Genomic DNA, 26,562 nt, shown 5'->3' on the forward strand with positions numbered 1-26,562 from the left:
TATGTAGATAGCGAACCGGGATCAAATCTGTGTGATTCCACAAAATATTTCATTACTCAATCCTTCAGCGTGGATGGGCTTTCTTCTCTCTGGTCAGTAGGTCTTAATTGCGTACATTTGGCACAGTGGTAAATCTAAGGACTTCTGACATTATAAATCGAGTTTCGATACCCACAATGAATATAACACAGATAGCCCATTGTATAGCTCTGCTGTAAATACAGATAATAATAATAATCGCTTTTATTTGTTGATGTTCGTGCTATTTTTAATGGTAAGAAGATTTTGTGACTAAATATATTTTAAAGCGATGTCTTTGGATCTGTTGTTGACTATTTTTCATAAGTGCTAATTCACCTACGAAACTTCCACTTCGCAAGCTTTAAGGACCAAGTATGGCGTCTTGGCATAACGTGTTGTTAGGGGATTCGGTTCTCAAAGAGTAGCCCAAAATTAGACGAGCTGCCATCCCTCTAATCCATCATTTCTAAATTAGTAACGATTAGCGAAGATAGGCCATTGAAGTAGCTTTGGGCGAAATTCGATATATAACATGAACAAACCAATCGTGACCCGTCGATTAGCGTTCTGGACCATAGATTTGCAGTTACAATGATTATATCCTACTGTCGCAAAAGTAACTAAATAAAATACAAATCGCATTCCACACTTAGAGTGTCATGGTCGACATATTAAGGGTAGTGGTCAAACCCTACTTTTCGGTCATTCAAGAGTAGCCCAAGAGTTGACGGTGGGTGCTGTTGACTACTAATTCATGTATCGTCTCCTTTATTACTTTGTACTGAAACCAGTTTGGCAGTATTAAAGTCACATATCGAAATTATGTAACATATATGTAACCCAGCAGGTGGTTTAGGCACTCGACTCGTAATCTGAGAGTCGCAGATTCGAATCCCCGTTACACCAAACATGCTCGCCCTTTCAGCCTTGGGGGAGTTATAATGTGACGGTCAATCTCACTATTCGTTAGTAAAAGAGTAGCCAAGGAGTTGGCGGTGGGTGGTGATGACTAGGTGCCTTTCCTCTAGTCTTACACTACTAAGTTAGGGACGGCTAGCGCAGATAGCCCTCGTGCAGCTTTGCGTGAAATTCAAAACAAACCAAACATACATGTAGATACTTTATAGTAATACATAATTAATAAATTTCGTGCACAACAACAGAGTCGATAGATCCGAACTGGTCTGGAGTCTTGTAGATCTCCAGCTCAGGGAACAATCTTCTAATTACCTCTTACATCTTCTCTTCAAACTATTAATTTCCCGTTGTGCTATTCCTGGTGGCTGTAATAATCTCCAAGAAAGAAGAAAAATGACTGTATGAGTAAAGAGAGAACAAGAAGAGAAAAAGACAAAATGTCTTTGAAAACAATAATAATCTGATGGGTAAGGCCTAGAACTCTTATAGTGCTGGTGTTTTAAAAATAATAATAATAATCTGATGGGTAAGGCCTAGAACTCTTATAGTGCTGGTGTTTTAACAATAATAAAAATAATCTGATGGGTAAGGCCTAGAACTCTTATAGTGCTGGTGTTTTAAAAATAATAAAAATAATCTGATGGGTAAGGCCTAGAACTCTTATAGTGCTGGTGTTTTAAAAATAATAATAATAATCTGATGGGTAAGGCCTAGAACTCTTATAGTGCTGGTGTTTTAACAATAATAAAAATAATCTGATGGGTAAGGCCTAGAACTCTTATTATAGTGCTGGTGTTTTAACAATAATAAAAATAATCTGATGGGTAAGGCCTAGAACTCTTATAGTGCTGGTGTTTTAAAAATAATAATAATAATCTGATGGGTAAGGCCTAGAACTCTTATAGTGCTGGTGTTTTAACAATAATAAAAATAATCTGATGGGTAAGGCCAAGAACTCTTATTATAGTGCTGGTGTTTTAACAATAATAAAAATAATCTGATGGGTAAGGCCTAGAACTCTTATTATAGTGCTGGTGTTTTAACAATAATAAAAATAATATGATGGGTAAGGCCTAGAACTCTTATAGTGCCGGTGTTTTAACAATAATAAAAATAATCTGATGGGTAAGGCCTAGAACTTTTATGGTGCTGGTGTTTTAAGAATAATAAAAATAATCTGATGGGTAAGGCCTAGAAGTCTTATAGTGCTGGTGTTTTAAGAATAATAAAAATAATCTGATGGGTAAGGCCTAGAACTCTTATTATAGTGCTGGTGTTTTAACAATAATAAAAATAATCTGATGGGTAAGGTCTAGAACTCTTATTATAGTGCTGGTGTTTTAACAATAATAAAAATAATATGATGGGTAAGGCCTAGAACTCTTATTATAGTGCTGGTGTTTTAACAATAATAAAAATAATCTGATGGGTAAGGTCTAGAACTCTTATTATAGTGCTGGTGTTTTAACAATAATAAAAATAATCTGATGGGTTAGGTCTAGAACTCTTATAGTGCTAGTGTTTTAAGAATAATAAAAATAATCTGATGGGTAAGGCCTAGAACTCTTATAGTGCTGGTGTTTTAAGAACAATAAAAATAATCTGATGGGTAAGGCCTAGAACTCTTATAGTGCTGGTGTTTTAACAATAATAAAAATAATCTGATGGGTAAGGCCTAGAAGTCTTATGGTGCTGGTGTTTTTTGCAACGATGTGGTGTTGGTGTTTTATCCAGATATCCAAGATATATAATTAGATATACCTGAGGATTTTGACCTCTACAATTAATCAGTTAATAGCATCAAGTGCGGTTATATTTTAACATCAAACAACGATAAAATTATGGGGCTAGAAAAATTTTACAAATATAACATGGACACGATGTAACTCTCTTCATTATAAGTAGAGTAATTCTTATTATAAGTTGGAATTGGACGGATACACAATACGTGTAATATAATTCCTTTAACAGCCATATAAAAATATTTAAGGCTATAAACAAACCAATTTAAAAATTATAAAGTCACATAACCACTTGAGAAAGTCAGTAGAACAGATAAAAAAAATACAAAGAATAACAAAACTAAAAATTTCTCAATCTCACTAACTGACATCGTTAAACGCTTCCAGCTGTGTAATAAACAGATTTATCATAGTTGTAAGTGCACCAAATAGAACAGTAGTACGGGGACCACGTGCTAGTGCAAGCGTGTAGTAGTTGATTAAATTAATAATTTATTAACTTTTGGTATAAACACATAACCACAACTCACATTATATCACTCAAATGACATCACACACTATAGAGTGTGCATCACATGTACAGCAAACTAACAATGTGTTTATTTTTTTTAGTTTCGCGCAAAGCTACACGAGGGCTATCTGCGTTAGCCGTCCCTAATTTAGCAGTGTAAGACTAGAGGGAAGGTAGCTAGTTATCACAACCCACTGCCAACATTGGGGTTACTCTTTTGCCAACGAATAGTGGGATTGACCGTCACATTATAACGCCCCCACGGCTGAAAGGGCGAGCATGTTTGGTGTGACGAGGATTCGAACCCGTGACCCTCAGATTACGAGTCGAAAGCCTTAACCCACCTGGCCATACTAGGCCTAACAATGTGTACACACACCATAAGTGAAAAGAATGCCCACCACATATACACCATTATTGGCATATACAGTAATATTACATTGCACACCCACACTGGTGACATTCATACACGATATGAATGAACGAATAATACATATTATCGTGTTACATTGTATAAAGAATGTACATGAAAGAATGGAAAAAATATTTAAAAATTGAAAGTGTAGGAATGAATAAGTTAATCGAAAAGTGAGGAAACAAGGTATGAATGGGTATGTTATAATAGAATTTCCTTTGTACATTTTCACAAGGGAGCTATTGTTGTTGCTGGTGTTGTATAAACAGACTTTAGATATATTGTTTCCAATAAATCGATTCACAGCAACTTATAGTTATTGTATGATAAGTATAATTAAGTTTGATAAAGTTAGGCTAATTGTATGCATGAGATTGAAAAGAATTATCGAGGTAGGCATGGACAAGATTTTTGACACACCGAAACGAACAAACAATGGAATTTATAATAATTCCCACGAAAGGGGACCAGAGGCCGTCTGAATGCAATTACCTATTTTAATCACTTGCACCGCTTTCCAGTAATGTGTTGTCTCTCAGTCTGTCAATATACACTAAAATGACGTCACACAAGGGGTGTTTAACGTAGCAATTTTTTCTTTCATGATGGTAGTAGAAAGATGCTCATGCCATGAATCACGAGAAGGATTATATACTCTATAGGCTACAACACAGCATGACATACGAACTTCAAAAGCAAGAAGTATAAGTATTTACACTTGAAACAGAATATTTTTGGGCACAAATATATCTGGTATTCATACTTTTGATTCGTTTCCTCCGTTTCGTTTTTTTCAGAAATAAGCTGAGGTATGTTTCAGGTTTTTTTTACGCGCATACTTAGTACGGTAACAAGAAAACAAATGTTTATTCTTCATTACCCCGACAACCGGCACATTCACCAAACATGTCAGTCACTCCTTGATATTTCTTCCAACTGTTTTTGTTAACACTTGCTAAACAAATAAATAAATAAATGATTTGCATGTATATACCGAATACAACAAAATGAGACATGCCAGGCAGTTTATAAAGTTATTTGATGAAGCACGAAGCTTTCCAAATCGATAAAACGACGTAGCGCTGAAAAGCTGTCATTGGTCGTGCATGGGGTATCTTCCCTTAAAAACAACCGTATCGTGTTTACACAAACACTTGTTTCTACAGGGTGTAGGGATAATGTATTGTTCCGCTTTAGCATCTAGAGCTTAACAGAGTCATAGATAGTATATTTGAAATTTAGCAACGAAACTGAAGATCCTCAGGTAATAAGTAACGTATCCTTTGATTTATTTATCTATCTAAAACTTAAAATAAACGAGCAATCCTCAGGTAAGAAATTAATACCCCATACGTATTATTCTTAACTGTATTTATAATTTCAAACCAGAATGTACAGCTCTGAAAGTAATGTAATATATTCGAAAGTTATTTTGATTTTTAATAAATTTTAACATCAGTAGGCACAGTGTTAGGTATTAAATAAGGTTTGGTTTGTTTTGAATTTCGAGTAAAGCTACACAAGGGCTATCTGCGCTAGTCACCCCTAATTTTGCAGTGTAAAGCGTGAGGGAAGGCAGCTAGTCATCATCATCCACCACTAACTCTTGAGCTATCCTTTTACCAACGAATAGTGGGATTGGCCGTCACATTATAACGCTCTCATGGCTGAAAAGGTGAGTATATTTGGTGTGACGGGGATTCGAACCTGCGATCCTCAAGTTACGAGCTGTGTTAAACAAGGCTCTCTATCTTTACAGTAAGTTACAAATAGCTGTGTTAAACAAGGCTCTCTATCTTTACAGTAAGTTACTGATAGCTGTGTTAAAGAGGGTTTTCTAACTTTACAGTAAGTTACAAATAGCTGTGTTAAACAGGGTTTTCTAACTTTACAGTAAGTTACAAATAGCTGTGTTAAACAGGGCTCTCTATCTTTACAGTAAGTTACAAATAGCTGTGTTAAAGAGGGCTCTCTAACTTTACAGTAAGTTACAAATAGCTGTGTTAAACAGGGTTTTCTAACTTTACAGTAAGTTACAAATAGCTGTGTTAAACAAGGCTCTCTAACTTTACAGTAAGTTACAAATAGCTGTGTTAAACAAGGCTCTCTATCTTTACAGTAAGTTACAAATAGCTGTGTTAAACAAGGCTCTCTAACTTTACAGTAAGTTACAAATAGCTGTGTTAAACAAGGATCTCTAACTTTACAGTAAGTTACAAATAGCTGTGTTAAACAAGGCTCTCTATCTTTACAGTAAGTTACAAATAGCTGTGTTAAACAAGGCTCTCTAACTTTACAGTAAGTTACAAATAGCTGTGTTAAACAAGGCTCTCTAACTTTACAGTAAGTTACAAATAGCTGTGTTAAACAAGGCTCTCTAACTTTACAGTAAGTTACAAATAGCTGTGTTAAACAAGGCTCTCTATCTTTACAGTAAGTTACAAATAGCTGTGTTAAACAAGGCTCTCTAACTTTACAGTAAGTTACAAATAGCTGTGTTAAACAAGGATCTCTAACTTTACAGTAAGTTACAAATAGCTGTGTTAAACAAGGCTCTCTATCTTTACAGTAAGTTACAAATAGCTGTGTTAAACAAGGCTCTCTAACTTTACAGTAAGTTACAAATAGCTGTGTTAAACAAGGCTCTCTAACTTTACAGTAAGTTACAAATAGCTGTGTTAAACAAGGCTCTCTAACTTTACAGTAAGTTACAAATAGCTGTGTTAAACAAGGCTCTCTATCTTTACAGTAAGTTACAAATAGCTGTGTTAAACAAGGCTCTCTATCTTTACAGTAAGTTACAAATAGCTGTGTTAAACAAGGCTCTCTAACTTTACAGTAAGTTACAAATAGCTGTGTTAAACAAGGCTCTCTAACTTTACAGTAAGTTACAAATAGCTGTGTTAAACAAGGCTCTCTAACTTTACAGTAAGTTACAAATAGTTGTGTTAAACAAGGCTCTCTAACTTTACAGTAAGTTACAAATAGCTGTGTTAAACAAGGCTCTCTAACTTTACAGTAAGTTACAGATAGTTGTGTTAAACAAGGCTCTCTAACTTTACAGTAAGTTACAAATAGTTGTGTTAAACAAGGCTTTCTAACTTTACAGTAAGTTACAAATAGCTGTGTTAAACAAGTCTCTCGTAACTCGTAGCTGCATGTAATAAGTTTTTTGTTTTAATTTACAGGAAGAAACTTGTGTCAAACAACACTCATTTTACAAGATGTGAAACAACGAAGTCAGCCAACACGTTTAGCGTACTGTTACTGATTATTATACTGATTACTAATATGTTGCATGACTGGTATTAGTAATCAGTAAAGCATGTTTCCGAGACTTGGATTGGCTGATGTCTATTAAATAACTCAGTTTTATTTTACTTAACCTCGTTCGATGTAAAGAGTCGTCCATTTCCTTGTGAGCAGGCTGGCTTAATGCTACAAGTGTTTCTTGTGAAGTTTCTCAGAGATAGTGATAATAGCGCGTCTCGAGAGGATGATGCGAAACGGAAATTGAATTCGAAATTGAAAGCGTTCGAACACAAACAAGCTTGTTTTGAATCTTGTGGCCTTAAACCCGAAAGGAAAGACAGCTCTTAGCTAGAGTGCGTGCCTACAGGGTGAACAACGTATTGACTCGTTTGTTAAGCGCCATTTATATGTTACTCGAAAAGAAATAGTCACTCGAATAATGACGAATTTTCTTTTTTCATTTTGTTTCACATTATCTGAAGAAACGTTGAAAACAATACAATTTAACGTTTGTTTTTTAATTTTGCACAAAGCTACTGGAGGGCTAGCTGCGCTAGCTGCCCCTAATTTAGCAGTGTAAGACTAGAGGGAAGGCAGCTATTCATTACCACTCACCGCCAACTCTTGGGCTACTCTTTTACTGACGAATAATGGGATTGACAGTCACATTATAATGCTCCCATGGCTGAAAGGGCGAGCATGTTTGGTGCGACCGGGATTCGAACCCGCGACCCTCGGATTACGATTCGAACGCTTTAATCCACCTGAGCATGCCAGGCCAACATTAACTCTATATAACGTAATGTAGAGAATCCCTAATTAAAAATCTTTTTAAAGTTATAAAAACAATACAATTCCACATGAACTGTACACAGTGCCAAGAATCATAAGTGAAAAAATAAAACGTTTTAAAGTTATGAAACAATACAGTTCCACATGAACTGTGCACAGTGCCAAGAATCATAAGTTAAAAATAAAACTTTTTAAAGTTATGAAACAATACAATTCCACATGAACTGTGCACAGTGCCAAGAATCATAAGTTAAAAATAAAACTTTTTAAAGTTATGAAACAATACAATTCCACATGAACTGTGCACAGTGCCAAGAATCATAAGTTAAAAATAAAACTTTTTAAAGTTATGAAACAATACAGTTCCACATGAACTGTACACAGTGCCAAGAATCATAAGTTAAAAAATAAAACTTTTTAAAGTTATGAAACAATACAATTCCACATGAACTGTGCACAGTGCCAAGAATCATAAGTTAAAAATAAAACTTTTTAAAGTTATGAAACAATACAGTTCCACATGAACTGTACACAGTGCCAAGAATCATAAGTTAAAAAATAAAACTTTTTAAAGTTATGAAACAATACAATTCCACATGAACTGTGCACAGTGCCAAGAATCATAAGTTAAAAAATAAAACTTCTTAAAGTTATGAAACAATACAATTCAACATGAACTGTGCACAGTGCCAAGAATCATAAGTTAAAAATAAAACTTTTTAAAGTTATGAAACAATACAATTCCACATGAACTGTGCACAGTGCCAAGAATCATAAGTTAAAAAATAAAACTTTTTAAAGTTATGAAACAATACAATTCCACATGAACTGTGCACAGTGCCAAGAATCATAAGTTAAAAATAAAACTTTTTAAAGTTATGAAACAATACAATTCCACATGAACTGTGCACAGTGCCAAGAATCATAAGTTAAAAATAAAACTTTTTAAAGTTATGAAACAATACAATTCCACATGAACTGTGCACAGTGCCAAGAATCATAAGTTAAAAATAAAACTTTTTAAAGTTATGAAACAATACAATTCCACATGAACTGTGCACAGTGCCAAGAATCATAAGTTAAAAAATAAAACTTTTTAAAGTTATGAAACAATACAATTCCACATGAACTGTGCACAGTGCCAAGAATCATAAGTTAAAAATAAAACTTTTTAAAGTTTTGAAGTTTAATAAAGATATTAAGCAAATTATTTATGATGCAATATAGTAGAAACATTTTAGTAGAAACAATATAGTAGAAACATTATTGTAGAAACAATATAGTAGAAACATTGTAGTAGAAACATTATAGTAGAAACAAACAATATAGTAGAAACATTATAGTAGAAACAATATAATAGAAACATTGTAGTAGAAACAATATAATAGAAACATTGTAGTAGAAACATTATAGTAGAAACAATATAATAGAAACATTGTAGTAGAAACAATATAATAGAAACATTGTAGTAGAAACAATATAATAGAAACATTGTTGTAGAAACAATATAGTAGAAACATTATAGTAGAAACAATATAGTAGAAACAATATAGTAGAAACTATAGTAGAAACATTATAGTAGAAACAAACAATATAGTAGAAACATTATAGTAGAAACAATATAGTAGAAACATTATAGTAGAAACAATATAGTAGAAACATTATAGTAGAAACAATATAGTAGAAACATTATAGTAGAAACTATAGTAGAAACATTATAGTAGAAACATTATAGTAGAAACAATATAGTAGAAACATTATAGTAGAAACAATATAGTAGAAACATTATAGTAGAAAGAATATAAATAATTAGGTTTGTAATCTTGAAAGTCATTGTGAAACTGACACATTTGTATTCTTTTTCAAATCTAGCGATTGTTCAACCCGCCTTTATTATTAATAGTGTGGCTGGAACATTAATTCAACACACACTTATTGTTAATGGTGTGGCTGGAACATTAATTCAACCTAACGTAGTGTGGCAGGAACGATAATTCATCCTCACTTATTGTTAACAGTGTAGCTTAAACGATAATTTAATGACTTATTGTTAACGGTGTGACAGGAATGATAATTCAACCTGACATATTGTTAACGGTGTGACAGGAACGATAATTCAACCTGACTTATTGTTAACGGTGTGACAGGAACGATAATTCAACCTGACATATTGTTAACGGTGTGACAGGAACGATAATTCAACCTGACATATTGTTAACGGTGTGAAAGGAACGATAATTCAACCTGACTTATTGTTAACGGTGTGACAGGAACGATAATTCAACCTGACATATTGTTAACGGTGTGACAGGAACGATAATTCAACCTGACATATTGTTAACGGTGTGACAGGAACGATAATTCAACCTGACATATTGTTAACGGTGTGAAAGGAACGATAATTCAACCTGACTTATTGTTAACGGTGTGATAGGAACGATAATTCAACCTGACATATTGTTAACGGTGTGACAGGAACGATAATTCAACCTGACATATTGTTAACGGTGTGACAGGAACGATAATTTAACCTGACATATTGTTAACGGTGTGACAGGAACGATAATTCAACCTGACATATTATTAACGGTGTGACAGGAACGATAATTTAACCAGACCTTATTGTTACCGGTGGGATACATCGAGAAGACAACCGCACTTTAATTGTGTCTCTCTTTTTATATCCGCTTTTTACATATCAAATACCTGTAGTCTGTCTGTGTATCGGTTACTATCTCCTGCTCTAGTTCAGATGACCCTTCTGTTACAGTAATATACAAAGTGTATCTGACTTTTCTCTCTCATCATTTGAGGTTTAATAAAAATTTATTTTTCCTTGATAGAATTTGCACACAGAGAGACACACATATATTTAACACTTGTGATGTTACTTGCTATTTTATTTGGTTCACATGGGTACCTACACTTTGTCCACTGCAAGGAATCGAGCCACGGAGTTTTATACTGTAGTTCCATAAACTTACCGCTAACCTACCGTGGGACCAGTTTACATGTGTTTTATAGGATAACTGATTTCTGCAATAAATGATTTATTGGTATCGAAAAAGTTTTAGTATCAGACCCTTAAGGGTTATTAAAATAGTACTGTATGTTATTTTAATCTCAGCTTTTAAAGGATTCCTAGTATAATACTGTATGATCTTTGTCTCAGCCACTTAAGGGTTAGTAGGGTAGTACTATATGTTATTTTAGTTTCAGCCCCTTAAAGGGTCGCGGGTTCAAAACCCTGTCACGCCAAAATTGCCCGCTCTTTCAGCTGGAGTGGCGTTATAATGTTAAGGCCAATCCCACTGTTAGTTGGTAAAAGAGTAGCCCAAGAGTTGGCGGTGGGCGGTGATGACCATCTGCCTTTCCTCTAATCTTATACTGCCATATTAGGGATGGCTAGCGCAGATAGCCCTTGTGTAGCTCTGCCCCAAAATTAAAAAACAAATCTGGGAAAGATACGTCCAAAAACACCCTCTTTGGGAGTTTCTGGATTTGAATTTCTGCTATTCAACAAACTGTAGTGTAAAGACACTTCTTGGCTCCTGACTGACGTTTTACAACATGAGGTTATTTAATCAAAGGAAGCTGAACGGTGACTTAGTTGTAGCTACATATCATATCATTATGTACAGATATGAATCTATGCTTGTGAACATCAGTTTCTTCATTCATTAAAATTTAAGTGTCTATTTGTTATTGTTTTATCTCACGCCATATTTACTTTCGGTGAGAGTTTGGAACACGGATTATAGACACTAGCTGCCTTCCCTCTTAATCTTACACTGCTAAATTAAGGACGGCTAGCGCAGATAGCCCTCCTGTAGCTCTGCTCGAAATTCAAAACAAACCAAATCTATTCTTGTCACTGTCAGAGGCGTCGAGAGGTAGGTCGGACTTAGTGGACAGTTATGTCCTCGAGCCCTTTTTGGAAGTCTTCATAAATTCGTGGTGCATTCATGGGCGTATGAAATTTCTTCTGGTGGGCGGAAGCCAAATGTGTTGAGAACTTACATCTTTTTAAGTCAAAGCGATTTCCTGCAGTATTGCAATATTTCCTGAAGTATATTATGAAAATGAAGATACAGTATTCTTCATCCCATATATCCCCGGGCCCCAGGACTGTAGCCTCCCTGACCACCTCTCGTCAGGCCTGATCACTGTAGACTAATCATTATACCTTTTAAAAAAAAGATACACAATTCTTTGTCTTATTAAACCAAACACGTGCAGAGCATCCTAATCTCCTCAACTTTTGAAAGTAACGCAGCTGGAGTCACTTTCCATGCAGGAGTTTGTGATGGAAACAAAAGTCACGTTTGGCGATATAATATACTTGCCGTGTGTTTAAGTGGACCTTCTGTCAAAATGTTGACGATACAATAACGAAGTGGGTCCTAGCTAAGTGAAAGCATAGTTTTAATACTATTGTGGTGGAATGAAAGTTAGGGTAGATTGTTAGTGGTATGTGTGTGTTATGTGGATACGGCCTTCAGAACACTATTCGAAAAACATTCTGCACTTTACTGACTGCGAAAGTAATTTTTTCTCACCGAGAAAAATCAGTTTTACACACACTCCCTCTGTCGTACGAAATATAAAAACACATTTAAACTGAAGTGGTTTAAAGGACAGTGGAAATTCAGAATTCAGCTGAATGATTGAAAAACCATCTTTGAATAATAAATATCCCGGCACTTAAATTATGTGACGTGACCTTTCGGATGTTTAACCTCATTTATTAATAACATTGTACTGTTTTTGTCAATAAGCGATGTATTCCTGATGCGTTGGAAAGCTATTGCTTTATGTTTCCAATCCACAGTGTACACATAACCGGGAACCAGTGTTTGCTAGGAGAACACATCCCATTCACATTAATTCTCGACGGGGATAGAACTGATTCTTAATAATTATTGGTTGAGATTAGGCCTAGAGAAAAAGGACGAAAACATCAGTACGTTCTGGGAAACACGCGCTCCTTAATAAAAAGATACTAAACACACTGAAAGCATTTTTTGTTTCTCAATTTAAACTGAATTCCCATCGGTCTCGAAGACTCAGATTCGTGCTTATCTTTAGCAACAGTCCTGTTGGCTGAAGATGTGGTGTTTGAGGCTTAAAATGTAGTTTCGTGAGGTTTTTTGTTGTTTTTTTTCTACATGATACAACACGCGCATGAATAACGTAACCATGTTTTATACTTTTTGTTGTTAAGCGCAAAGACGCAATAAAATAGTTATGTCGTACCCACCACGGGTATCGATGCCCGGTTCTTAGCGTTTTAATCCTTCAGGCTTACCGCTGAGCTTCTGAGAGGCATGATTAATCGGTGAATCATTTTCGTTTGTGCACGTTTCTGGGCTCTCTTCAACGGGCCCAGTACGACAACGTTGGTACAATTCAAGTACCAAAGGTTGATTGAATAAATACCAACACATCTTGCTCAGAAATTATAAATGTCGGTTTAAGAGCACGATACGTTCGTTTAAAATGTAGCTTCTGATAAATCCAGGTTGTTAAAGTCCACGCAGTTGGATGTTGTAATTTTTTTAATTGTTGCATGCGTAATACTTACATGAAATAACTTAAATAACCTAATATTTAGGCAAAGGTGTTACATAGTTAGGTGTTGGTAATCTAGCCATGCCTTGTTGTAATCTGTTAAGCCCAGCACTTAGCTAAAGACGTAACATTTGTTTGTTTTTGAAATTCGCGCAAAGCTACACGAGAGCTATACTGCGCTAGCAGTCCCTAATGTAGCAGTGTAAGACTAGAGGGAAGGCAGCTAGCCATCATCATCCACTCACAACTCTTGGGCTATTCTTTTATCAAAAAATAGTGAGATTGAGGGTCACATTATAACGCTCCCACGGCTAAAAGAGGCGAGCTTGTTTAGTGCAATGGGGATTCGAATCCTCGGATTATGAGTCGAGTGCCTTAACCACTGGGCCATGCCAAAGATGTAACATAGTTGTGCTAGTGTAATAGACATTGTAGAATCTTCAAATCAGAAATGCAGAGAAACAAGATTTATCCACATGTGAGTGTCCAGTTAAATAAGCTATGAACTTTCTGCCTTTCAAGTTAATGTTGTTGTTGAATTAAGCACAAAGCTACACAATGAGCTATTTGTGCTCTACCCACCACGGGCATCGAAACCCAGCTTTTAGTGTTGGAAGTCTGCAGACATACCGCTGAGCCAATGGGGGGCTTGAAGTTAATATTAAAATGTTGTATTTAAAGAAAATACACATATATAAAGTCATCTACACAGAATATGTTGTAACAGATTTACTGTTGTACATTTATTTTAGTGCCTACTTTTAATTCTCTATAGTTTTCTCTTTTGTCTGTGACGTATATTCTTAACTGCGTATTGCACAAGTCCCGCGTGTCCTCGAAAAATGTAGAACAATCGTGTGCATAAAAATCAACAACACTTGTTTGACGAAAGGACGCGAGAATATTGTCGAAATTTCTATAAACTTGCGTGATTTCTATGAAAATTGGCTAGCCGAGAGACGAGCGAGAAGAATATTATTGGACAGCAACAGTCAATGTGATGTAGGCCTAGGAAGCTATAATTGTGATGAATGTCTATTAATCGGAAAACTACAGAATTTGACCAGGAACCTTTATAGATTTCAAACATCCCATACCTTTCAACTTCAGTGAGTTACGTCGGACGTTATTGTTTGTACGAGGATATTAAATAACTTGTTTAGTAAGAAATAAACTTCTAACTGGTGTGAGGCTAGCCAAAGAAAGACGTCGTTAACTTAAACTTGGATCGTCGATAAAATATTCAGTTCTAGACCGGATATAAGACTCAGTGTTGTCTGTAAGTTTGTTGAACTGTTGTATATAAATCATTATTTGTAATAACTATTAGTAATAACCGCTATTATAAATTGTATTGTTTTTATGTTTGTATATTAAAATATATTTGTGTTAAAGAAGGCTGTGGTTTATCAGTGGATAAAACACTTCTAAGATGGCCGAGAGTCGGTCAAAGATGACTTACGTTCTGGGCGATCGACATCGTTCACTGATGAAATGGTCGCTAAGGTGAAAGACAGTGAACCAGGCCTTTTCCTGATGATGAGAAATCTACTTAAAATAAAAATCCATCTCAGAACGGCTGGTATGGGTATTAACACTTTCTTTCTCCAGATCTTGCTCCGTGTGATTTTTTTTTCTGTTCCAAAAAATCAAAATTAAGTTGAAAGGAAAGAGATTTTATGAAATTCCAACCGACCATAAATAACTTCGTCGTGTAACAGTTGAGTACTTCCAGCATTGCTTCCTAAAATGGCAGGAACGTTAGAACAAGTGTGTATCAGCTGGGGGAGATTACTTTGAAGTAATATATATAACAATATATAATATTGTTGTATGTACATTATTCTTTAGTATAAAAGTGAAGTCTTAGAACATTTTGATCATATACCTCGTATATCTTCTGTAACAGAGCAGCCGAACTTTGTTACGTTTTCTCGTGATATCTCGTCTACTCCGTTAACAAAAATATTGTGCGTAAGTTCATTTATTACAATTCACGTAATCAGTGTAATGAACATGAAGCGGATAACTGAACACAGTTACATAGTTTATCACGAAACAGGCTTGCTATTGAAATATAGTGTTGTATACTTAGATTGATTTTTAACAAAGCGCATGTGCCGTTGTAAACTTATTATTTCTGTTCTTGTTTACTGCCATTCTTTCCCTTGATAAACTGTCCTAATTATGTACTTTTGATGAAAACGCGTTAGTGAGCTGGCGTCTGATGTTCATGAATAATCTGATCTTGGTACAGTTGCCAGTTTTCTGTTCTATAAAAGCAGAAAAATGACTGCTGTGGAAGTGAAAAGAGGTGAAGATAGTACGAGTGAAATTACGAATGTATGGAATAAAAGAGGAAAGAATACAGAATTAGAGAAATAATTACAGTTAGATATATGGTGGTAAGAAAATATAACTTATATTTTAATAAAAATACATATGACAGTTAAGCCAAAAAAAATAGTGCTCTACCAAAATACAAATGTGGCAATGTAACTGAAAAATATAAGTATAACAAATGAAATGAGTGGTAATAATTGTAGAATAAAGTAAATTAAAAAGCGAATGGTGAGGCCTAACGTGTAGAATAAAGTCAATTAAAAAGTGAATGGTGAGGCCTAACGTGTAGAATAAAGTCAATTAAAAAGTGAATGGTGAGGCCTAACGTGTAGAATAAAGTCAATTAAGAAGTGAATGGTGAGGTCTAACGTGACCAAGTGGTTAGGGACTCAACTCGCAATATACAGATAGTCCTCGTGTAGCTTTGCGCGAAATACCAAACAAATTACACGAGTAAATGTTATAATTAAGCCGTGCAATATCACACACTATTCACTGCACGTTAAACTGTGTGTGCATTATAAGAGTGGCAGTCAATACAAAATATCTTCAGAAATAGAATTGGATGAACGAGAGTAAGTTTGTCTGACATTTCGCGACCTGATGTCAAAAACACGCTTATACTTGCACAGTAAAATTGACATTTGATACAGTTTATGGATGTTGACTTACAAACATTTCAGAGCTAAGTTAAGTATATTGGGCTAGTACTTAGAAATCAAAACTCTGATTTAGTGCATACTTAAGTATGTATGCTAGGAGAACCTTAGGAACTATTTTTCTTAGTTGAAATCTGGGAAATACAGGGTGTTTCAAAAGTCACTGTGCACTTATATATTTATTAACAGACATATTTCAATATAGAATACAGGAGGTAAGTATGAATGACAATTATAAACAATGTTGAAAGTGACCCCCGTTGGCATCAATTCAGGCCTGGATCATTCTTATTTTGTTTCTGAACACCGCTATCAGTTGCTGGCTTGAAATAAGACTGAATAAAATATGATTACAAAACTGCACAGTGATTTTCCGAACACCCTGTAGAATCAAAACTCCAAAGAGATTATTAGACCGGATTGTACGTATAGCCGCGTGAAAAGGGCGCGTTACTGAACTTAATGGAAAAAAATTAAGTATTTGCACATTTTATATACCAAATTTTGTAGACGCTGGACATTGGAAACGTTTTTATCTTTGATTAATATGGCAATATTCACACTGTGTGTGCGGATGATTTAGTGTATTTATTTAACATTGATTTAATGATACATTATAAATATGCTTGCCTGTGCAAACATTTTAAATATTTCATGTATGTTTCATTCGTTCGTCAACCATAAATATGAAAACGTGTGACGTCAAAGGGCATGATCGTTTTATGTGCAGATTCGTGTTTTACTTTTACTTGGAGTTGCGCAATAGCTAAATTTGGATACCAGACCGCCTGTTTTGGATATTTAACCATTGGGTAAGTCAGACCTATGCGGTTAATCAGTCTTAAGTTACGGTTTTACAAACGTAGATCATACGTCGTATTTTAATAGGTTGAGTTCAGGTTACATAACTTTATATCACTAGCTTACAACGATAGAACAGACGATAAGCCTAGTGCCTTTCTTCTGAAACCCTCGAGGGGTTAGGTTTTAAGTCTTTGACGTTTGTAATGAACATTCGTGACCTAACTTATTCTTGATAATAGAAACCCACGTGAAATAAAAATGCATCTCAGAACGGCTGGTATGGGTATTAACACTTTTATTGATAAGGAGAGAACAACGTTTCAACCTTCCTCCGTCGCGCCAAAACATGCTCGCCCTCCCAGCCGTGGGGGTGTTATAATGTTACATTCAATCCCATTATTCGTTGGTAAAAGAGTAGCCCAAGAGTTGGCGGTGGGTGGTGATGACTAGCTGCCTTCCCTCTAGTCTTACACTGCTAAATTAGGGACGGCTAGCACAGATAGCCCTCGAGTAGCTTTGTGCGAAATTCAAAACAAAACAAATCGACCTTCCTAAGTTACCTTCAGGTTAACAAAGTTTGCAACTTAATATCTGGGTGTTTTCTATGGTTATGTTGTGTTTATTTGAGTTGCAGTGTTCAAAAACGTGTGAAGGTGTTTTTTGTGTTCTTTGGATCTAGTTTCCATTTTTCTGCTTGTTTCTCCCGTATAGAAGTCAGGGCAGTTGTTGTATTGTACTTCATAAATTATGTTGGTGTTGTATTTGTCAATGTAGTTTTTACATAGTATGGACTTTAGTTTTGTACCTGATTTTTGAATAAATTTGGTGTCTACTGGATGTTATGTTTTAAGTTTTTTCCAAATGTTGGTTATTTTTTCGCTGATATCGGAAACATATGGTATGCAGCAATACAAGGTTTTGTAATTTGTTGTATCTTGGAATTTATTGTTGTTTGCTTCTTGCTGACTGTGTTGTTTGTCTGGGTGTGTGCGTATAATTTTTCCATGGTTTTTTTTGAGGAGATTTGCTGATGTTGATGAAGTGTTGTTTTATTTTGTTGATTTCATTGTTAATTTTATCAGGTGAACATAGTTTTATGGTTGTGTTTATTTGGTTTCTTAATATGTTCAGTTTTTGTTTTGTTTCATGTGCTGAGTCCCAGGAAATGTATAATCCCGTATGGGTGATTTTTCTGTGGATTTCTGTTTTGAATTGTGTATCAGTTCTAGTGATCTTGAGGCTAAGAAATGTTATTTGGTTAGTTTTTTCCTGTTTACAGGTGAACTTAATGTTGGGGTGAATGGAGTTAATGTGATTGAAAAAACTAAGTGTGTGTTCTGTAGATGTGAATACAACAATTGTATCATCAGCATGCCTGTACCAGTATAGTAGTGGGTGTAAGGCTGAATTGATCGCTTGTGATTCAATCTGTGTCATGGTGTTGACTAGAACTGGTGACACGGGATTCCCAATACTTAGGCCTTTTATATATACCAGTTTATACTCTCGTCCCTAAGACATGTGACCGTTCTCTCTCTCTTAACCTGAAGATGACCTAGGAAGGTTGAAACGTTGTTCTCCCCTTATCAATAAAATTGTTAATATATATATCAGCCGTTCTGAGATATAGTGACCTAGTTTACTTCGAGACACACAAATATTTAATAATTACTTATCACGCAGCCACGTAGTGGATACAATCAAACAGCTTTGAGAAACCACAGACAGATATTAATTTTTCAGCCTTTCTGTGCTGGTTTAGATATTCGTTTATTTAGAGATTCGGTTCACTCATGGCCCAGTGATTAAAGTGCCTATAATATGATTCTGTAGACCATAGTTTACCTATTGTTGCTGCAAGATGGCGCTCCACACTTTGCTGTCGTAGGCGCGTTTTAAGAGTGATGATCAAATCCCATTGTTTGATTGGAACAGTCCAGGTATTGGGCGAATCTAGTGTTGTTTTATTTGTTGTATTTCCTTAGGCCTGCCAGTTCAAAGTTGATCATAATTTGTGATCAAGTGTTGTTGATATTATATTGTTTAATTGTGTTTATCTTTCTTTGGGGGGGGGGGGGTGGCAGGGCTGCTATTTTTGCGTAGTACCTCTTCATCGTTCGCTGATTCTATTATTTTAAAATTTTCATTGTATGGCGTTTTGCTAGTCTTTTATTTATATTCCAGAGTTGTTGTTTTTTTGACAAGCTGTTTTGCGCATGTCCTCTGATTCTGGTAGCTAGGTAACTGCGTCAACAGTTCAAAGTAACTAAGGGAAGGCAGGTAAAGATAACCTTTGTAAAATAACAGAAACATATAATTTGGTGTCTCGTTTTGGTTCCTTATAAACATGAGTACATTGAGTAGCATTGTTGGTTTCATAAACGTATAAAGCCAGAAAAGTAACAATACTATCTAAAATAAAAAAAATGAAAATGATTACATTGTTTGAGTAAATCAGGAAACAATACAAATCTCCCTCCCGCTTATCACCTGACAATATTCAACCTTTAAAGTAATTAAAACAAACCATCTAATGTTCCCTTGATGTAAATATTCACCATTTGTGTGCGAATAACGTAAAAATATATATTTAATATAAATTAGCATTGAATTTGAAATTGGATTTTTATAGGAACATCAGCAAGCCTTGGAAAAAATGGGCATTTCTGTGCAAGCCTCTGGAATCAGGGTGGAAAATGACAAACATTACCTGGTCAACCTAAATGCTGATCCGTCTCTGAATGAACTTTTAGTATATTATCTTAAAGTAAGTAAATCTGAATTAATATTAATCTTTGAAGAAATTAAGTATTCTAAATTTGTGAACTTTGAAAATAAAATAACATATTAAAGAAGGAAATGAAACCAGGGTCGTAGATCCTGGGGGATGGGGGATACATCCCCCTTCATTTTAGGTGGGGGTATGGTGCATACAATCATCCCCCTCCTACAGTTTGGTCTGTTGAATTGTTTTATTGCATCACAGGCCTACAAATTGTGTGTTTCTTCTTGTTATTCTCGTGTTCTTACCAATCGAATTACATAATTAGGCCTAGATGTAGGCTTTTTCAGTAGCCGAAATGTACATCTTTAATATAGGCGTGCTTCTAAGCTTTTCGATCTAAGCGATAGTTCGTAAGTATCAGTCAGTAGGCCTAAGTATACATGCAAGTGTCGTGGCAACAAGATTACTCTGTGACTGCATGTCATGACTGCAAAATTCCTGATTACGTGAACCTGAAATTACCCATTTGCAAATTGAACAGTCCACATAAGTGGTTGCAAATATTATCCCCCCATCAGGTGTAAAAAATCTACGCCCATGAATGAAACTATAAATAACTTAAGTAGTTAGTGATAGTTATGTTATTGTCTTATTTGTATATTTACCAAGGATCAAATATTCATTGACATTTATTTCACAAGTGATTAGTTCATACAGAAAAGTTACTGTGTTAAATTCTAAACATTAAACTGTCCAGCACTGAATGTCTGTTTGATTTCTGGAATATCTGTTGTGTATCTCTTCAAAACAACTTTAAAGGTTTACTAGAACTGGTTGCTATTACTGAATAGCCCTCTATACTGTAGAGCTAACAGAACTACCCAAATAACCACTTGTTTTATGTATTTTTGAAGAGGATTCTTATTTTAAAAAAAAAATTATACTGAAGAATTGCCCCAAGAAAGAAAGGTTATTTGATTCTGATATCTCATACGACCATCAACATTATAGAAAAATGCAAAGTTGTAAGCCAGTGTTCTGAACATTTGGTTACACAGAATTGTCTAGCCAGTACTCTAAGAGATGGTTAGCTAACTTATTACCTGAAACATACTGTTTAAATCACTTCCTACCATAGTGTGTTTCAGTTCTGAGTGTATATAAGTCTGATTATTTCTTAAAACTAAATTTATTTTTACTCAAAAAATCACATAATTTTTTTTCACCAATAAAATAAGTTAGAAAAGAGTTTTACAAATTTCATAAGGTAGGTGGCAGCACTGTCTATGTGACGCTATGTTAAATTCGCAAAAACAATCAAATTTTTAGGCATGACCTTCAACAGATCACTAGTCTGGACCGATCATTTCAGTCGCATTCGTAAACCAGCCGAGCAATGCATTGCATACTGAAGGCGGTTCAGAGGCACCCATGCAGGGTGTTCTCCGGAATCCATTGTAATAATTTACAAGGTATATATATATCAGGCTACTAATTGAATATGAATGTATGGTCACATGTAATATGTCATTCAATATCTTGAACAAATTAGAAGCCCTACAATACAGTGTGATTAGAATAGCTTATCGTGTACCTAAATATGCTTACTCCCCTATCATATTTAGGCTCCTTACAGGCACCACCGAAAATCAACACCAGGATCCGAAAACTTGCAGTTAAATTTTACAGATCTGCGAAATTAAGAAATTTTCTCACGAAAGAGTTTCCCAAATTAGCCGCTACACGAAGCTCCTGGCGCATCCACAAGTCTCCTTATCACGTTTCTAACACTTAAAATGTATATACAGGCACTAACTACACTATCTATTCCAGATTTCATCTCAAGTCCTCGATTCAGCTGTCAGTTCAGGCACTTTCCAAGTAAATTGGTCTGGGAAGTGAAAGTGGGTTTTCTCAGGGTTCTCCCGTTTCCCCCCACATCTAAAATTTGGCATCGGATTTAAAAATCTACGCTGCCCTGAATGACCCAATGTCGTATATCGGCTGTTGATTTTGTGATATTCATGCACATCGGTGCACGTTGTTGGTTTTTCGCTTACTTTGACTTTCTTGCTATCACGACTCTATTATCATTCATCTCAGCATGATTTTTTTTCTTTCCTTTGTTTTTATATAATTTTTCATCTTTTTCATGTAAATTTTTTAATAATTTTTTTTACCTCGGGTCGCTTGATCAAACTCTTAAATCAAGAGTGGGGAGAAGAGAAAGTATATCCCATGGTTATCTCTGTTTCCTCAGGGGATGGAGAATTTAAACTGGAACAACTGTCAGTATTTTGTTTGTTTGTTTGTTGTTTTTTCTAAGTAGAACTTTAAATACTATACAGTGTTTCTTCTTATAGTAATATCTATGTATGTAGATATCTGTGGGCACAGAGAGCTTAGTTGCTTTGTGCCATAAAATACCAAATCAACCAACCAACCATAATATCTATGTTATGACAGAGTCACAAGTTCTGGTAATGTTTGTAAAACGTTTGGATAATTCAAAAATCAAAATAATGGTGTCAGTCGATTCTACTGAGATGACATAGTTTCAGATGGAGTATCTGCTTTCATAATTATTATTAATATCTGGTAGTAATTAAAAAAAAAGTTCTAGTGTAAGTGGTGTTTTTATTATCCCTAGAAGTTAGCTTTCTTATAGTAATGTGGTGTATTTTTAATTAGCTTAAATACAGGGTAAAACAGAAATTACTAGCCAATAACAGATACAAAAATTATTACAATTGGAACCTCATTGTATTTAGAATCTACTTATAAATATAAACACTTCCTATGTCTATTAAAACACTGTATTGAATAGGAAAGTAAAGAAAAAACTTGTGAAAAAAGGAAGTAACTTTAGGGATGGCTAATATTAATCCTTCAAGAACATTGTAAACAAGATAGTAAGGATGGTATTTGCAAGAGGTAATATATAGTGATATACATATTATATATATGTAACTACCCAATCACAATAGAGTTTAATTTACCTTGTATTTCACTGTTAAAATCCTTCTACACTATATAACTGTATTGTTATGTAAGGATGATGTAACTGCCATCCGTACTCTGTTTGTGAAGAATTGATATCAGCCATCCCTGCAAATGTTTTTTAAAGTTTTTTCTTTACCTATAGGTAAAGCGTATGTCATACTTACATCTGTAGATTATTATTATTAGAGAAGGAAGAATGTTGAATGGAAGTTAGCAGTAAAACAAAATATATTTTAATAACACACAGTGTGTAGAGATTAACTTAACACCTTAAATCAGAGTGGCTGTTAGGAGCATCTGACCAAAGGATCCCAGTTTATCCGTTGAACAGTGACAGTGTCCAATAACATTTTTTGTCTCTTTATCTGAAAGCTAATCCAAACCATGTTATTGTTCACAGAATTAAGAAAATTGTGATGTTATAAGTTATGATGATGTAATTAACAGGAAATGATGAAAATAATTTTGGCAGAAGACACCAAACATTATGGGTTTAAAGATATAGACTGTCCACATGTGATACTTGTATATGATGCTAAACATTAATTTTGTAGAATTTATTTTATACAATATAACATTTGAATTTAATTAATGTACATTTTTTGTCATGTAATTATGGTTGACAAAGTTAAGAGGTTAAAATATATTTTATTTGTAGTTATAAAACTTATGATCCACTTGTTTAATAACCTTTCTGCTGCTTTGAAACTGAAACTGAATTACAACCTAAAAGATACTTGGTGGTAATATTTTGAGATATGAGTATAGGTAATTGGAAAGCACTTGTTTATGAAGATGTCTTCTGAAAACATGACTAAAGGATTGTTTAATTAGATAACATTATCATTAGTTTCATGCAGCTGCTTTCTAAATGTATTGATTTTAGAAAAGCATGTAAAAATATATTTAAATATACTGAATGAACAAGTGCTACATACTTACTGTTGTAGTTGCTTATAAAAATTATAATATTAATAGTGTAATATATTTTGTAACTCGTGAATATATTAGATAATACATTAGTGTTTTGACCTGTGGTCGATCTCTAATTACCAATTAGTTTTTTACTGATTCTTTTCATTTAGGAAATTAGTATTTAAAATTGCAAATTGTACACTTTTTTTTTTAAATAATAAATTATACATTTTATGAGGTGCAGGAACATATTTTTATGTTACATAATAAATTACGTAACTCTGATAAAGTAATAATTAACAAAAAAGTATGTTTGTCTGTATCTTTCAAGTGTATTTCAACCTTCATTCATTCCTTTCCAGTGTTCTTTCCCCTTTAAGTACATTTTATCTATAAGATATAAGTTTACGCACTTCTATAGAATTTCCATATTGTTTTCATCATGTTTATTGCTAGATTTAAGAGTTTGATAGTAAAAGTTAAGATCTGTCAAAGTTCTCATCTTAAGAATCTGAACTGCTGAGAAGTTCACTGAATTCCCAAGACTAACGTGATTGTTGTGCATCATATTTCTCCGTGCGATCAGCTCTGTCCTCGATCAATGGGCAGGCATTCTTTTCTTATATAGGAATAACTTTTTTTGCTTCATGAAGTGGCTACACTGACTTTAAAGGAGTATTAAAGTCAGAAATGTTTCTCTTATTGACCCACACCTTGGCTTGTAGATTAATTTGACTTATTGTTACACTCAGATCAGACTTTCAGATTTTGTCAACCCATTTCATGGGATTTGTTTCCAGTTCAGGTCTGAAACTGGTTTTCGTGTTCAAGCAGGACTCTTTGTTCCTCACAGAATATGAATTTTCTCTCTCTGTTTTGCCAATTATAAACAAGTTTTTAGTTTATGTGAAATCCTTTTCTCACAGCACAGTTAATTTTTTGAGCAAATTTCATGACTTGAATCTTGGATTTTTTCACAGTATCTTATACATTTTGGAGGCATTTTGATATTCAGCAATTAAACAACAATCAGAATGCACGTTGCGACCTTTATAAGGTGCATGTAATTGCCTAGAATTTTGAAACAGGCTGTGCATGAAGGTTGTTGTTCAGTGTGTTTAAATAGATTGATTCACTCAGTCTTGAGGATCCACCAATGATTGAGGATATTTCTGCATTTTAGTATCCATTGTATAAGTTGGAATAACATTCTGTTATAAAAGAGATGAATTTATATGCTGTGATATACAGTAAGAGTCTATAGATGAATTAGAAGATAACTTTTTTTCCTTTCAGGATCAAACATTGGTGGGTCGACCCGATGCTCCTGTTGAACAGGATATACAGCTCTTGGGGTTGGGAATAATGCCAGAGCACTGCATCATTACAGTAGAAAACTTGGATGTCTTCATAATCCCCAGAGATGGAGCTAGGTAAGTATACCTTTGTAATAATTTTCAGTACTTAGAGAACGTACTTGGCATGGTGTATTTTATTAGGTGTCTCAAATTTCTAGGAGAGCCATATAGAGGCCATTTGCTCCTAGAGTGGACACAAAGAGATCACTAATGCTAGAACAAGAAAATATTATTGGTGTTATTTTCGAGACTAGTTGACAGTTTTTAGAATACAAGCACAAACCAATCAGCTTGGTTTTTTTTCCAAAAAAAGAAAAACTGTTATTACATACTGTTTAATTACTAGTAAATATTTTTGCTAGTTTAGTTTCCTATTTCTACAACTTAGTTAAATCTCAAGAATGTACAAAAAGAAAGTTGATCCTTCAATCAACTTTTATTGAATTACTCTAATTAGGTTTGAGTATGGATTGGTCCTGTGGTGGAACTCTAGATTTCAGAGCTGGATTTGAATCTATGCAACATCACAAACTATTTGTTACATTTTAAACTCTGGGTGCATTATAAGAGTGAGAGTAAATCTTTTAGACTGGATAACTTCCTTCTTGTCAATAGTTCAAAATTAGGGAAGGTGGCAGGTGGTCTTAGTAGCTTAGTCGTAAATACAGTGCCTATGTACGGCTCTTTCTGTCACCTTGAATGATTAAAACTGAAATCTGATCTTCAGTTTTTGCAGTTAGAAAGTAATAAATGTTTGGGGACATTATATTTAAGATACTTTAACCTTTTACCTCCTATGTTATTTTTTTCTTACTAAAGACAAATTTCCTTGTTTTGTGTACTTGAAACAAAAGTATGACTCATAATTCATTGAAGGAATTATCTAGAGCATTGCATAATGAAAACATTTTAAAACAAATTATCATTAGAGCCTTAAGTTTTACTCTGACTGAAAACATAGTGATACCAGAACTTGTTCCTTATTTTGGAAATTTTAAAGAAACATGCTGATGAATGAATATATATGTATGTGGATATAAATAGTAATAAAGCTAATATAATGATGCAATTTTCTCAAATAGTAGAGAATTAGTTTTTAAGGCGCAAAATCATGTACTTTAGTTTCACTAGTCTGTACATACTTATCTCATGAAAACTGGTGGTTAATTAATGAACAAATTCAAACTTGAACAAAGTAGAACATAAATCTTCCCCTTAATAATGTGTTATGATGTTCACCTTTATGTCAGTAAAGGCAAAATGTTAAGGTTGGCAGCCTTGACCTGGCTGAGTGCCAGCTGTTATGTTTTGAATTACTTCCTTTTAAATGTTCAGTATTTAGTGTTAAGCTACTGGTTTATAATGAATATTTATTGCTGAGCTATATTTCTTGTATATGTATAGTGTCAAGTTGGTATATGGATTATGTTAGTAGGCTAAAGACTAATATGTCAGTAAAATACACATGAATAATATTTAAAGACTAGTATGTCAGTAAAATACACACATGAATAATATTTAAAGACTAGTATG

The 26,562-nt window shown here is 34.4% G+C and overlaps 1 protein-coding gene across 1 annotated transcript; it reads left to right on the top strand.

The window, feature by feature from the left end:
* Window positions 1-4,769: 4,769 nt before the first annotated feature.
* Window positions 4,770-25,541, top strand: LOC143245783 (kinesin-like protein KIF13A). Its single transcript, XM_076492037.1, has 4 exons — window positions 4,770-4,871; window positions 19,661-19,795; window positions 24,968-25,104; window positions 25,487-25,541. Exons 2-4 carry the CDS (start codon window positions 19,685-19,687, stop codon window positions 25,539-25,541), a joined length of 303 nt encoding a protein of 100 aa, XP_076348152.1. The 5' UTR covers window positions 4,770-4,871; window positions 19,661-19,684.
* The last annotated feature ends 1,021 nt before the right edge of the window (window positions 25,542-26,562 follow it).

Source organism: Tachypleus tridentatus, chromosome 3 (genome assembly GCF_004210375.1).
Source record: "Tachypleus tridentatus isolate NWPU-2018 chromosome 3, ASM421037v1, whole genome shotgun sequence".
Classification (NCBI taxonomy): domain Eukaryota; kingdom Metazoa; phylum Arthropoda; class Merostomata; order Xiphosura; family Limulidae; genus Tachypleus; species Tachypleus tridentatus.